Source organism: Nansenia antarctica (genome assembly GCF_963989245.1).
Source record: "Nansenia antarctica genome assembly, chromosome: 11".
NCBI lineage: Eukaryota > Metazoa > Chordata > Actinopteri > Argentiniformes > Microstomatidae > Nansenia > Nansenia antarctica.
The window spans coordinates 8,061,018-8,077,106 of record NC_137681.1 but is presented as its reverse complement, the minus strand read 5'-3'; the positions used below and the strand labels follow the sequence as shown (position 1 = coordinate 8,077,106).

At 45.1% G+C, this 16,089-nt stretch overlaps 1 protein-coding gene across 1 annotated transcript; it reads right to left on the bottom strand.

Annotated features, from left to right (window-relative positions):
* Positions 1–6,133: 6,133 nt before the first annotated feature.
* timp2a (TIMP metallopeptidase inhibitor 2a) lies at positions 6,134–14,531 on the bottom strand. The gene is made up of 5 exons (XM_080541704.1): positions 14,167–14,531; positions 10,190–10,290; positions 9,983–10,091; positions 8,679–8,803; positions 6,134–8,563 (listed from the first exon to the last, which is right to left on the bottom strand). The coding sequence occupies exons 1-5, from the start codon at positions 14,294–14,296 to the stop codon at positions 8,366–8,368; spliced, it is 663 nt and encodes a 220-aa protein (XP_080397830.1). The 5' UTR covers positions 14,297–14,531; the 3' UTR covers positions 6,134–8,365.
* Positions 14,532–16,089: the final 1,558 nt, after the last annotated feature.

The following is a 16,089-nucleotide window of genomic DNA, read 5'->3' as shown; positions in this document are numbered from 1 at the left end:
GAGTTCTAGACCGGCAGCATTGATTCACCTGGAAAGGCGCTGGCTCGGACTCTGCAAAGAATGCAAAAAGGTCAGGGGGTTATGATCTTAACAAACGACCACTGGATGGGACCCCCCCCCCACATAACATCAAAGTGCTGCAGAGCCCAAACCAGTGCCAAACAGAACCCAAACAGTAACCAAACAGTAACCAAACCATAACCAAACCATAACCAAACCATAACCAAACTCCAGGCCCACTCACATCCTCCTCCCACCCTGCTGCCACCACAGGAGTGGATGGAGATGGAGACCCCTCGTTCACTGTGGTCAACACAACCGGCTTCACCTCCAAGACCGTATCTACTCCGGACCTAGGTGAACGAGAATAATAACATTTTGATAAGCTCAGGTGACAAAGTTGTGTAGACTTTCTACGGTTAGGAGTATTGATCAAATAATTCCGTTCGGACACCTGTCGTACAACAGAGTAGGGACCAGTAAATTTTGCTTGGAAAACTGGGTCACTCACAGAACAATCATTATGAGGAAGCCATTGACGAACCAACACATCCTCCAAGAGAAAACAACCACTTTCAGAGCTCTCCAGCTCATCCTTAGGCTGAATCCCACTGAGCAGCAGCTTCAGCTCAGGATCCTCCTGTTGGGCTAAAATCAACTCACTCCGAGACAAAGACGGCGGCAGATCAGGAAACTGAAAAACAGAATTGTCAGGAGTGAACTTATCAGACTCTTTACCATCATCAATTTTAGGGTCCATGCAACTCATAGCACGAGTCATGGCGCAGGCAGTAAAAACCTCAGGAAACTCCTTCACACTTAGGTCGGGTCCTGTTGGTCGTGTAAACCCAGAACTAACTACCAGAGGTGGGGGCACATCACTCCACACTCTTCCTCCAGCCAGGTTATTTCCTAAAATGACTGCCACACCCACCACAGGCAGAGAGGGTCGAACACCAATGGTCACTACCCCCTGGACCAGATCAGAGCAAAGCTCAATTTCATGCAAGGGGACAGACAAAGTCTGCATCCCCATCCCTCTAATCAAAACGCTGGTCCCCACACTTGACTCCTGAGAGAATGTCAAAACCGATTCCAATATAAAAGATTCTGAAGCCCCTGTATCACGAAGTATCTGGACAGGCACTTTCTGTGGGCTTCCCACCAGAGAAACGAAACCTGTAGTAATAAACGGGCCAAAATCAGGATCCTCCTCGCTAATCTGTATGGAGACAGAGCCCTGTAGTGCCACCGCCAACTCAGTAGCCGCAGGTGGGCTGGATACTGAGGATGCCATCACCCCTGGTTTAAAGGGAGACCCCTCGGCAACCCCAGACACTCTTGCTGCTGCCCCACAAGCATGCCCTGCAAGAGCCAACGGTCTAACAGAGCCCCCCTTCCCACTGTAGGTTTTCTTTCCTTTTAGGACAGGACACTCCTGTTTCCAGTGACCCTTCTCAAGGCAATAATTGCATGTCGAGTTAGGATCTACTCTACTCTGACTGCCATGCTCCGACCTTGAAAAGGGGACAGAATAACCAGGACCTTCGTTAGGGAATTGTGTACGATTTACCAATAGGTCAGTCACGGTCGGATTTTGTCTACGGCTCCCCTCGCTACGAAAACGATGTTCACCAAACTGACTCTTATTAGTCAGTACAAATTCATCTGCCAACACCGCGGCTTGACCTGCTGTTTTCACCTTGTGTTCGTTAACGTAAGTGGCAATGCGATCAGGGACAATGGTTTTAAACTGTTCCAAAATAATCAAATTTGACAGATCCTCCAGAGTATTCACCTCTACCGCCACGCACCAACGATTGAAATGGCTGGTTAGTTCTCTTACAACCTCAACATGAGTTTGTTTGTCATGTTTCTTCCATTGTCTAAACCGCTGTCTGTAAGCTTCAGGAACAAGTTCATAAGCCCTAAGGATAGCGGCCTTAACTGTATCATAATCTTTCCTCTCTCTACCATTAAGAGCAATATAAGCTTCCTGAGCTCGGCCAATAAGCACACTCTGTAGTAATGCGGTGCGGTCTGAAGTAGACCAGTCCCTATCGTCGGCAACACTCTCAAACAGTGAAAAGAATACATCAGGATCTTTTTCATTAAACTTTGGCAACAGTCTAACCATGACAGACATATTATCCCTCTTAGAATTACTCGAATCGCCACCTCCACCGTCAGATAACTTTCCCTCAGCAATCAACCTAAGGCGCTCCCGTTCAAGAGCCAATTTATCCAACTCCAATTCCCTGTCCCTCGCACGCTCTTGTGCCTGAAACTCACGCTCTCGCGTCTGCTCTCGCGTCCGAAATTCACGCTCTTGCATCTGAAATTCCATCTGTAATGCTAACAATTCTTTCTGTTGATCAAATGTTAACTCAGTGGACCCAGATGCAACCCCAACGGATATTTTAGGGACAGACAATTTACCCTTTAGTATGCCCCTATTAATTAACGTAGTCTGTAAAGCCTCCACTACGTCCTGTTTCTTTGCTCGGCCTTTCACCACCTCAAGCTTAACCTCATAATGTTCCACAACCTTCCACAGTTGTTCCTTCGTTAACTGTAACAATCCATCGACCGACGGAGCTGCCACAAACTCCTCAAAAACATCCATAACTCAATATAATCAAATAACCAATATTAACCAACCCTAACAAACGGGAATCTCCCCTCCTATTACAAACTCCTCCTATAAACTACTCCCATATCAGCCATAATCTTCAGCCCATTTAAAGCGAGTAACTGTGCACACATACAAAACAGAAAAGTAACTAATATACTTCGTAAGAGCTGCCCCGCATCTAACTCAGTAATGACTGACTAACCACTCAGCTAGTCTTCAGTGCGTTCACATGCAACTCTTCCACCAAGCAAATGCCTGGTGGCGCCCCCGCGTTCAACACACCAAAAATAACAAACGAAAACAATAAACAAGCGTTAAGCGCTTCTACTCCTAGCACGGGGGTTCACGTATAGCTCTGATGGTATCTAAACCACCCGCCCTACCTATCCTTCTCTGCTTTGCATAGAACACAGCACTCACCAAACTCCAGCCGAAGATCACAGCCAATACCAAGAGTTACGTCCTTGTCAGCACAGTCGGACGGCCAGCTCCCCCTCGTCACCAGCACCCAAACCAACGTACCAAATATACTAAACAATACATTACATCCAATCCAACAAAAACCCAATAACTATAAACAATAACCATGCGGGTCTCCCAATATAGAGTTGGACAAATCCAACAATCCAATCCCGAATATCAACTATGAAAAGGGAGAGAATATTGCTCTCACCAAATTCAATCCCGGACGAGCCCCCAATTTGTTACGCTTGCCTGGCTCAGGACAAGGTGACAAAAAGGGAGACGACACATGGAGAACAATAATAGGAGATTTATTAAAGAATAATATGTTAAAAGGGAAATAATGATAAAGTAATAGTAACAACCAACAAACAAGCTGCTGGTCGACAAGGGAGAGAGCGAGTCCATCAATTTGACCCCCTCTTAAAGTTCCTGGGACAATCAGGATGATCACCTTCACCTGTGCCCATCAGGAACCAAGAGAGAGGGTCAACAAGACAACAGATAATTGGCGCCCACTGGTGGTACCAGTGTGGATCGTCACAATGTTCATATCAGAACCTCCTTATGACCCAATTAGATCGCTCTATGCTTATCTAATTCACGGAGTTGCTTGGCAACAGGCAGCTGAAAAGCTGAAAAGGCAGCTGAAAAGCTTTTTGGATGTTGTTCATGTGTTTACATGTCCACTGAGGATACACACACACAACACACACACACACACACACACACACACACACACACACACATACAAATAAACACACATAAACACAGACACACACACACTCAGACACACAGTATGAGACCACCTTGACTTTTTTATATTTTAGTGTGTGTGTGTGCGTGCATGTTTGCAGTCCTGCTGTGAGCACAACAAATAGAAGGTCAAACTTCGATGAGTGAACTTGTTTTGTTAGATCTAGTTCACTTCTTCAAATGCATCAAACATGGTTGCCATGGTGACAATACAGCTGTGTTGAAAGGTGAGGAGGGAAAGAGAGAAGTGGTTTGGACACAATGAGACCCTGTTCTTCTCTGTCGTGTCCTAAAAAAAATGTGTTGCTTGTCATTTATGCCCTGTGTATGTGCAAGGTGTGAGTTTTTTTTAATGTAGGGTGTGTATTGCATCTGTGTACGGAATGTGCTCTATTAATAACGTTTGATCTGATTTGATTTGATTAGAAAGATGTAGACATCCACAGATTAATCACTGATTATGAAGCTTCTAAAATATATGGCAACAGAGTCTAATAGCCAGCTGAATTACTAACAATGACTAACATTTTAGTTTTCCCTGGTCAGATTACATGACTCTAAAAGCAGTTGCCCATGCCAAAAGACCTTGCTCAAGTGTACAAAGACAACCAGGCTTAAAGTAGACTAGACTCCTACACTAAGCAATATCTGCCACTGGGTGGTGCTGTTGTCCAAAGAAACCCGACAGAGGCTTGTCGCTGATCTTCTACTGTCATGGGAATCATCATGCGTGTTGTCATGGGTGTTTTCGTGAAAATGATGTCCGTGAGCGAGTGGGTGTGTGGATTTTGTCATGTTTACAAGATTATTATTTTTTCTGGAATTGCAACACAGCGGTGTGATGTTACAGTAAAGCTGAGGTTAAACTGTCAGTAAGCAGAAGTAAGACAGGGACTGTGGCTGCTCTTAACCTTGTGTGATGCGGCAATCTTGGATTGGTACATCCATGTTTTGAACTTTTTAACATGAAATGTAGATATATAGCTATTGATATTTGAAGGAGATAACATACGAACACCTCATGAGCTTAGTTCATCTGTCTCACCCACATTATTCAGAACACAAATGATAAGCTTGTTTTACTCCATTGTTTGTAAACTATGTCATTGTAAACAACTATTCTAATACTATTCTCTATACTATTTTAAAACTAAGTCGTTTTTTTAAATCTCATGGATGGTCAGTCCTTGCATTCATAGCATTGCCTATGAATTTGATAGTGCTTACATTTCTGTAAGAAACCTCTCCCTCTGCTGTTCACCCCCCCCCCCCCCCAAATGTTTTAATAATAATAAAGTAATAAGAGTAATTTGTAATTTTTAAACAGCTTTGTTATTGTTTGAATCCCAGAATGCCCCTTTAACCAGGCTTGAAATTGACAAAGTTTACTGTATACGTTGTTATTAAGAGTGTTTGGTTGTCCCAGACTTGGGACAGGTTTGAATGACATTCATCATCTTTGCAACAGAATTACCTGTACCTACAAACAGAATGAATAAGTTCCTGTTGACAAGAACTTACAAGCACATATCGTTCTGTCTCGGATTATTTGGTAGCCGAGCAAGGAGATGACAAAACCACTTGGTCTGGGCACACACTGCACATTTTCTACATAGTTTCCCAGTTGAGTCAATCACCACAGCCATTAAAGTGCATTTGTCCCTCAAACGCACGTATGCACACACACACACAAACACGCACACACACACACACACACACTAAAAGTGTCCAAAACATCTTCAGACCTTTAACTGCATTAACGAAGGCAGTTACAATTACAACAGGTATGCTTAGTTGTTTTAGTGGTTGGCCATGTCTTGGCACAGAGGTGCTGCACTCACGCCACCGACGGTAGGGAACGTGTGATTGTGAGTGTGTGGGTGAGAAACAGGATATTAACAAAGATGGTGTTCCTGTTCGAGTTGCAGAGACGACAGTTGGTCTGTTATGAGTCAGTGTACCACACATTTAAAACCACCACCACCACCACCACCACAACAACAACAACAAGCAGTAGCCAAAAGCAGTCCATAGATCTCTAAGACTCTCTCCCTGAAAGGCCAAGACAGTTTCGACAATATGATATGATAAAGCAGCTAGGCTATCTGACTTGTACACTGTGTTCTCACTGAGGCAGTGACCATATCATTTCCACGGTAATGATGTCATGGACACAATCAGTCACAAAAAGCTCCACGACCTTTGACCCTGAGTGAGAGCTTTTTTTCTCTGCTTCTTTTTATGACACCAGTGTGACAAAGAGACAGAAAATGACGGTTTCAAATGTTTTATTTGATAATACTGTATATTTGTCCATCGAGTGACACACAAAGCATCGTACACATGCATAGTCTACTTCTCCTCACGCAAGATACATCTCTCTTTCTCTCACAATGTACCTCTAGACATCTCTCTCTCTCTCCCATGTGACTGCAGCGCAAGAGAGGACTTCCATCACTCCACTCTACTGCTTAAACATTTCTCAAAGAGACAGACAGAGACTTGATAGGAAATAAACACATACAAATCATATAACAGATAACACTGAAAAAAACAAAACATAATGAAAAATGGGAAAAGTTCACTTTTAAATTATGCGTCTAATACTCCATCACATACTGTTCAGCTTGCGGTGTGTAAAAAGCACTTTATACTTCATTCTGCTCATTTTTATCGAAGGCCTCTAAAAGGGTAATTGAAGATTAGATTAAGTTCAGTCAAACGTTGAGAAAAGAAAAGACAGGGAAGTCCCACACTAAAGCTCTAAGGGCCAAATACTGACGAGTATAGGATGTCCTCAACTTGAACTTACACGCACATTCTCAATGTACTATTTCAGTTTACTTTCAGAGCATGACATACAAGCATTGTAGCAAAGGGAATGCTAGCCAGCATAACAGTCTCTATCTCCTGTCTGTCTGTCTCACACAAGATCTCTGACTCAATACAGCCACGTCACCTTTCACTCACTACGGTTCTACCTGAAGAAACAACACACTTTGTGTTATGACAGGAAAGAACAGGTAATAGCGAGGGTATAGCAAAAAGAAAAAACATGACATATAATGAAGATCACCAGGGCCTGGTATTTCAAAACGTTTAATTTAGATCATTGTGATCCAGAATTATCTTTTGCTAGGATTATTATTAATTTAATTTAATATATATATATATTTTAACAGGATTAGATCCATCTGGCAGATTTTGAGTAGTATGATAGACATCAGACGTGCTCAAACTGATCCTGGATAGCTAAAAAAGAATCCAGATAATTTTCATCCAGATTAAAGGTTTTGAAATACTGGGCCCGGGGGCCATTTTGTCTTTCTAATCTGGACCCGAAGAGGACCCGTCTGTCTGAGGACTGATAACATGAACACTGCAGAGACCCAGCTTAGCCTCCTGGTTTGGTCTTTACTGTAACTAATCTCAAAAAGTGCAAATCTAGTTCTAATGAAGTAAATAATAATGTAAGTGTATGCATGAACTGTACAGCTCTTTTCTAGGGGGAAAAGAGGTGGAGAGGCGGGAGAGGTTGGGGGATCTGGGTTTAGAATGGGCAGCGTGGGGAGAGGGACATAGAAAGGAGGATTATATAGGGTGTTGGGGTTGCAGGGATATCATGTGACCCCATGAGCGGGATCAACACTGGCAGGCTCATCTTCTCTATCACACAATATAGACTGGTCTAGTGAGACATCAAGGAGGTCAAAGGTGAAGGGTCAAATTGAGCCATGTTGTGTCTTAAGCATTTCCCTACTCTGATCACTGGCAAGGATTTTACCTACAATTGAGAGGCTTTAGTTGTTCAGACAAAACTAACTGAACATCTTTTAGAAACACTCTTTTCATCAAACATTTCTTAGAACTACTTGGGAAGTCCCGCCTCACCATCCATGTAATTGGTCCTAATAACCAATTTTGAAGCAACATCCAATAACATTTTAAAATGTCCCTTTTTGCATATGAAAGAGACAAATCATAAAAAGGCAACCCGGAATTTGGCTTTGGAATAAAAACAGAGAATGAGTAATTATCATACATCTGATCTGGGGTGATTGCAGACATTTAAGTGGAGAGTTAAGAGCTTTGAGGGTCAAAAGTGCCCTCTCTAAAAGGATCAGTCCTCCTGACGCCAGCCTCAGGAGGATGTGACATCATCATCACTCGACCAGTCTATGTGTCTGAAATTGGTACATATATATGCAGGATCTGAAAACAACCCTAGCTCATTCCTCTTTAGTGTTCACAGATCTGAGAACCACGTCGGTTACTCTTGACTGGCTCTGACACCAAAGAGTAAGGGGCTATGGGTTGTTGTCAGACCAACACTTCTCTCAAATCAGTCACATCAGCTTTGCCTCGTTGTATATATCATGTTTGTATCATATTCGTGTCATATTCACCTTTAGATATAGTTGCTGCCCTAATTTTCATGGAATGTTGTTAAGATTTCGTTCTTTTTTAAAATTCTAATCAGGCGGTGCAGAGGCAGAGTGCAAGGGGAAGTGACTAGGGGTCCTCCACATCCATGAACTCCTTCTTTGGTGGTGCAACGCCGCGGTACCAGGAACAGGAGTTGTCAGACCTCTTGACACACGCGTAATGGTTGGCCTGGCGACCGTACACCTGCTTCTCAATCATCATGTCTGTCCACAGACATTCATTAGGGGCTGAGACCGAACAGGGGAGAGAGGGGCAGCGTACAATCTGTGTATACACACACACACACACACACACACGTTAGCTTCTGAATGTAATACAATGCCAGTGAGAACTAGAACCCTCCCTCCTTGTCCCCCTCCATTTCCCCCCCCCCCCTTACCTTGCAGTCACAGCCCATATCATAGCGCTGAGTGAGGCTCTTCTTCTGGGTGGGGCTCGTAGACTCCCAGGGCGTGATGTAATCACACAGGGTCACATGCATGCGCCCACCTGCCTCCGCCTTGCCTGCAGCAAGCACCATGCAGACAAAACAAAGAGAGGGAGGGGGGGGTCACAAAAACAGACAAAGCAACAGGGAAACAGGGTGCTTTATTTGGATAGTCTCCTACAGATGATGTGTTGAGACTCTTTAAATCTAGCTAGGTCAATCTACCAGTTAAATAAACATGGATTACATAGGTGCTAGCAGGCCAATGGTTAAAGTCACAGATATGGAAATCCTATTCCCAAATACTTAAAACTCTGAAAAAAAACAAGAGGGAGGCATAATATCATAAAACAGAGCTCTGAGTTTTGACTACGGAGTTTTGAGTACGGAACGTTATGGACCATTTCAAGGCCACAAGTCCAGATGGTGATCATGTTGTGTCCCTGAGTGGCACTAAGATGTTCAGCACAAGAAGGAACCCAGACATAGCTCAAGGTCAACTTCCGAGCTTTGCTGTGGCTGCAGTCTTGTCACTGCTTCTTCTCCCTGTCTGAAGAGACCAGCGCTCATCGTTCCAACAGACGTTAGCACGCACAAACCAGTCTCTGCCTTGGACTGACTCACCCCTCTTCTCCTTCTCGCCCCTTCCTTTCCCTGACTAAAGAAGAAGGAGGGATGGAAGAAGGGAAGGTGAGTCATTCAGACTAGCCAGACAGGAGTGGCTTCCCACCCCCTTCCTGCTTTTAGGTCCTTTATTCTAAAATAATCTGTAATCCTAAAGGGAGAAACGCTGGCGTCGGCAGTTGTACTGTCTCTGTAATTGAGGGCAGTGTTCGCGGGCCCTTGTCTGTGTTAACGATGGGGAAACCAGAGCAGGCATGAGCTCATCAGACCTCTGTGTCTCGTCTGGTGTCTTTATGTCTCGGTCTGTCTCTGCCCGTCTCAGTGTGTCTGTCTGCTCCAGTTCTGCTCCCTCAGCACCTTCTTCGCCCACAGCCGAGACGGGTTACTATGCTGTTCAGTGACGCGGTACCTCGTCACGCTGTCTTCTTACACAGACCTGTCTGTATCATCTCCGACACAAACAGTAACCAGATGAAGACCGATGGGACCGATGAAGACTGAAGTTCATGTCCTCAAGAATTAGGTGTGTGTGTAAGGTAACTCACCCCCTTGGAGGAGTCCGCTAGTCAGCATAATTACCACTCAGTCTGACTGCCTGTCTGCCTGTCTGTCTGTCCGTTTGGTAGACTGACCTGAGATAAGGTACTCCTTCTTGCCGCTGGAGTCCAGGGTAACACCACAGACAGCAGAGACGGGTGCGGTGAAGATAGCCTCGATGTCCTGGGTAGGACCCTTAAACATCTGCAACACAACCAGACCGTTGGGTTAGTTAGGGTGAAGGGTTAGGGTGAAGGGGGGTCAGGGTTCAGATGATGGCTCAGGGAGGTAGTCTCTCTCACCTTGATCTGTTTAATATCATACTGGATCCTCTTTATGGGGTTACCATAGATATCGTTCCCAGATTCCACGAATTTCTGTCCCACCACCTTTGCTCGGATCACTGTGAGGGAGAGACACACAGCATAAAGGTAGTGTCTCACACACACACATATATATATATATACACACACACACACACACACTCACATACACACACACTCACATACACACACTCTCTCTCTCTCTCTCTCTCAAATATAATGCTGTTTAATAGCTTTGCCAACCACAGCCACAGCTAACCACCTGCAGATGGGCGACAGTCAAAACAGCTTCTACAGCAGCCTGGAGTCTGTACTCTGGTCTACATACTTCAGACTCTCTCACGCAGCAACAAAGCCCAACCCAGCCCCTGTAGTCCAATACAGCCTAGCTTTGAAGGCCAGCTCAGTCTGGCCCAGCCAGGCAAGGCCACTAGGAAGCCTAGACCAATCACCAGGTCATATGGTCTTGATTGGCCCCATGACTGGTACAGGGCTGAAATGAATGGAAGCAGGGAGATGGAGGGTACATAAAATGGTGAGATTTGAGAGAAAGTGTGGGTCAGCTTCAGTGCGTGTGTCTGTGTGTGTGTGTGTGTGTGTGTGTGTCTGATTGTTGAAGGCCTAAAGGACTACATCATGCTTCAACTATGGGAAGGGCATTTGTTCAGCACGGAAAATATGAGCAATACGCAAGAACGTAAAGTAACAAGAAATAAAGGGGGGGTGGGGGGGGGGGGAAACACACACTCCACTGGGTGTAGGGGGGGGTAACTGCACAAGTAGAGGTTAACTGCCCCCTGAGTTTACAACGTCTGACTCCCTCTCCCTGGCTCTTCTCCTTCTCCTTCACCCCCTAATCATGGCACAGCACATGTAACCACTTCCTATGATCATACATAAGGAACAGACATAGGTTCTCTCACACACACACACACACACACACACACACACACACACAGCGGTATACCTGGCTGGCTCCCTCTCCTACATTCCATTCGGTTTTTCCGCTCTCGTTTCCTGACCTCATTCTGAGCCAGAGGCTAATGAGCAAAGAACTCTGGGAAACCGGCAACAGGGCAGAAACTTCTAAATTATTCTGTTATTTGGGACTGCTAGGAAATGATGTTTTCTTAAATAGACACCTTTCTCCCTGCATGTCAATTGGGTCACATGAATCCCTGTAGCCATGACCCCTGAAGTTTAAGATGAGAAGACACTCTGCACTCTGTCTCATGCGTGGGATTGTACCCACAACCTTCTAATGGCCAGCTCTTTCCACTAGCCTATCATCAGCAGGCAAATATGAGAGGTATACCCCTCCCACCCACTCACCCCCTTCCATAACCACTGGCTGACCCACATTCAACTGCTTCCTGCCACCCCCCCCCCCCCCCACCCCCAAACCATAGCTATGCTGAATGACATATATGAATATCAGTAGCACGACGCAATGCTTTTCCATGAAAAACCCATACGATCAGACACCACATCCTAACGAGCCTCCCCTGTTCACCGCATGGCTCTCCGTCCCCTCTTCAGACTGCAGTGGTCATCTACAGTAATCGCCCCAGGCTCAGTGTACCCCCTCACGCTCCTCCTCCGTACTCCTCGGGGTAGCTGTTGTTAACGAGGAAGTCAACCCACTCAGGAAGGTCAAATAAAGGCAAACGACTGACATCAAATAAAAAACAAAACCATATCGTCCTAAAAAAAACGACTGCAGGACTTCCCGGTCATAAACAACTCCTGATGCGCTCACACACAGCTGCTAGTTGTAGTGGGTCGGGGCGTGACTCTGGTGCTCGACTACCCACACTCCCAGCGGGTAGTCGTGGGAAGTTCCCCTGTGTGGCTGGCTGACCGTGGGAGAGGGAGCGTGTGGCTGTGTGTTTGACTGTGCATGTCAGCCTTGTGGGCTAGCCCGGTGACACTGCTGCATTCTTCTGGTCTGAAGCCTGACCTATACCACCGTGGTAAACACAGGGTACACACTGGTCCATCTGCAGCGCCCACAATGTGTGTGTGTGTGTGGGGGGGTGTGGGGGTGTGTGTTTGCATTGTGCATGATGCACTTTCCAGTCCATGGAAATAAATAAACATGCAGTTGGCACACGGCGCACGTACACGTACACACACAAAATGTTCATCACATAGCTGTTAAGAGTCTCGTTCCTCTGTGATTGGCTGTGTGTACTGCTGGGCATACAGGCCTACTGTTCCCTCTCTTCTAGCCTGCAAATATCTCATGCTCTCTTCTCTCCTCTTTTCCCCTTCTCTCCGTTCCTCCTGGCTGTGGGTGGGGACAGACAGACTGGCACATGGTGTTGTCAAAGTTAGCTAGTAACACACCCTTAAAGTCAATAGACTCCATCACACACACCTCTGTCTGTCTGTGTGTGCGTCACACACACACACACACACACACACACACACACACACACACACACACACACACACACACCTCAGAGAGAGTATGATCAAAAAGAGTATTTAGCAACATTCTCAGGGATGCCATGCATATTTGTCAGAGGTCCTAAACTTTTACTACTTTTTCCCCTTTGAGCAACTGGTCCCTTGCGCACACCCAGGACTGACAGCCAGATGTCATACGCTGCCAGGTGGTCACAAGTGTGTGAGTTTTTGTGTATGTGTGTGTGTGTGTGTGTGTATGTGTGTGTGTGTGTCTCTCTCTCTCTCTGCATCACACCGGAGTGAAGCGGGAAAATCCCAGCAGCATTCCTGTAATTCCTACCAGCAGCACCACACCTCAAAGAGAGAGAGAGAGAGAGAGAGAGAGAGAGAGAGAGAGAGAGAGGGAAAGAGGAGAGGAATGGAAGGAAGGATGGAAAGAAAAGGGTTGGTGTGACGGATTCCGTGGTTGGGAGCAGAGCCAGGCTCCAAGAGAAGGATTTCCCCCACACTTTCCCCCATCGCACTTTCTTCATCTCCGTCTCAAGCTTCTCCCCTTCTCTCTTTCTTTCTCTCCCTCCTTGTGTTCCTCTACCTCATTCTCTCTCTCCATCTGCTGTGCCACGTCGTCCGACACACCAAGCGACACTCCTAGCCCGAGAGCAATTGGATGCTGAAGCTAAAGCTAATTCTCTGTAAACACAGATCACTCAGGATGTATGCACCAGTTCTCTTACTCACCCTCCTCCCTTTGCCTCAAGAACAGGAACACTATACTATTGGAAAGACTGGATAGGTTTTCTTCATCCTGTTTACCTCTGTAACATTATCATCGTGTGTGTGTGTGTGTGTGTGTGTGTGTGTGTGTGTGTGTGTGTAAGAGAGAGGCTGTCAAGTAACAGGGCCACAACACACAGCTAATTGATGTAAATGGTTCATATAGCCTAGTCAGCAATCCCATATAAACTCTTACCTAACCCTAACCCTAATCAACAGCTTGTCACTGTCACTTACAACGTCCAACAACCTTGTTTGAATGCTGACTGTCATTCTATGGGAATGTAACACAGATAGGCCTGCTACATTGTTTCAATTTGACCAACAGCCCGGCTGACACATGACACATTGTAACAATGTGAAAACTAAATGTCATCCGATGCGCGGAGACTGCGACATGTTGCGACGATAACAACAACAACAACAACAACAACAACAACAACAACAACAACAGAAACGATCATCGGCAGACAGACAGACAGACAGACAGCGTCCTGAAGCTGAAGGTGCCCGGTGGCGCGTGAGGGTGTACTACTACTGTAGGGGTAGTGGTGGTCTAGTGGATAGTGAGTTGGACTTGTGATCGGAAGGTTGTGAGTTCAAATCCCACCTGAATCCCACCTGAAACCACACCACTACTAGTTAAGTGTGCCCTTGAGTAAGGCACTCAGTTACTCCAGGGGGAATGTCCCTGTAATTCATAATTGTAAATCGTTTTGGATTAAAAGCGTCTGCTAAATGGCAAAATTACAATTAAAATTATTACTCACCAACGTCCGCGTTGCAGAATGCCTGTTGCGGGTGCACGGGCGCACAGCTGCATGCTTCCGTGAGCTCGTTCACTCGCCACAAAAACAACACTGCCAGCGTGCACAGTACGCCGTTAATGGACAACGGCATTTTCTCCGAGATCTTCTACCTTCCCCTTGAATTTGTGTCAAAAGTATCCCTGTAGAAAAATTGAGCAGACTGTCTGTAGGTGTGCGTTTTGGAAGAGGGTATCTGTCTGTAACTGGAGGGCTGCTACCTTACAGTGACAACAACAGCGCAGGGTGCAGTCCCAGAGAAGTCTCACACACGGGCCAACAGAAAATCCGCAGTTTGTTGGCTTTATATCGTTACCGCCTGTGGGCTATCTATCACGTTCACTGGACTCTTGTGCTCTTTCGGATGTTTTCGTGTGTCGGGATCGGGGGTTTTAAAGCTGCTGTCCCTTCCTTCGACTCCTCCCTCTTACCTCGGTGTGGCCAGCGGTAGGCGCTCGCGGCCTGGGTGTACCAGGAACTCTATAGTAACACTGCGTAGGGCCTCCATTTGCTCTCAGAATACTAGGCTCAATTCTTCGATTACACAAGATATTGGAAACATTCCATTGAGATTCTTGGTCCATGTTGACATGATTGCGTCACGCAATTCCTGCATGACTTTTGATTTTTCAGATGCACTTTCAAGATGTGCATTTTCCCTTCTAACACATCCCCCTAAAGGTGTTCTGTTAAGATTCAGATCCAGTGACTAGGAAGACCACTGAACTCATTGTCATGTTCATGAAACCAGTTTGGTTTGTGTGACATGGTGCATTATCATGCTTTAAGTAGCCATTAGGAGATGGGTAGCCTAAATTGTGACCATGAAAGGATGCACATGGTCATTAACAAACAATACTCAAATAGGCTGTGGCATTCAAGCGATGATTGATTGGTATTAACGCTGCCAAAGTGTGCCAAGAAACATTCCCCATTGCATTCCAACATTGCATGAATGAGAAGGTGTACAGGTGTTCCTAATAGTGTTCGGTGAGTGTACATAGGCCTACAGTGCCTTCAGAACGTAGGCTATTCAGACCCCTTCACTTTTTCCACATTTTGTTGTGTTAGACTCAATTTAAAATAGATCAAAAATAATTTGCCATCAATCCCCACACAATACCCCAGAATGACAAAGCGAAAACACGTCTCTTGAAATTCCAATAAATATATAAAAATGTAAATACAGAAATACCCTATGTACAGAAGTATTGAGAGCTTTGGCTATGACACTCTTAAAATTAGCAAAAATGCTAAAATGTCATCAACAAATGACTCAGTAAGTTGCAGTCCATCTTAATGCAAGAACACATTTTGGAATGAATATCTTTGTTTTTATATGGTCTGATTTGCATAGGAATCAATTACACACTGTAGATTAGGATGTCACTATCAACTCAGCAAATGTCATAATTTTCTCTTGATCCTGACAAACTCCTCAGTCCCTGCCAGTGACAGATATACCCATAACTTGATGCAGCTACCACTCTTCTTCACACAAGAGATGGTGCCTGAAATGTACATGAGGTATTTCTGTATGTGGTTTCACTTTGTCATTCTGGGGTATTGTATGTGGATTGATGGCAAATTAGTTTAATTTAATCCAAATAAATTGAAGCTATAACACAACAAAAGGGTTAGGGTTTGGAAAAAGTAAAGGGGTCTGAATACTTTCCGAAGGTACTGTATGCTTTCCCCTCTTCGTTATCCAAGCATAGTGTCATCTCACACAGATCTCACCTCTGTTGTAAATCAAATTGTTGAGGAGGGTAAGCTTGAAAAATCATGATTCATAATTCATGACCAGTTGAGTTTTTATTGCATTGTCGTCTATAGAAAAACACGATGGTCAAGGACATCATCAGGCATATGGTTGATTCTAAATGT

Bases quoted from the DNA above. Each gene is read 5' to 3' on its own strand.
- timp2a (XM_080541704.1), bottom strand. From the start codon at position 14,296: ATGCCGTTGTCCATTAACGGCGTACTGTGCACGCTGGCAGTGTTGTTT. The intron at 10,092-10,189 runs GTGAGAGAGACT...GTTGTGTTGCAG, and splicing joins ATGATATTAAACAGATCAAG to ATGTTTAAGGGTCCTACCCA. The intron at 8,804-9,982 runs GTCAGTCTACCA...TGCTTGCTGCAG, and splicing joins GAAGGAGTACCTTATCTCAG to GCAAGGCGGAGGCAGGTGGG.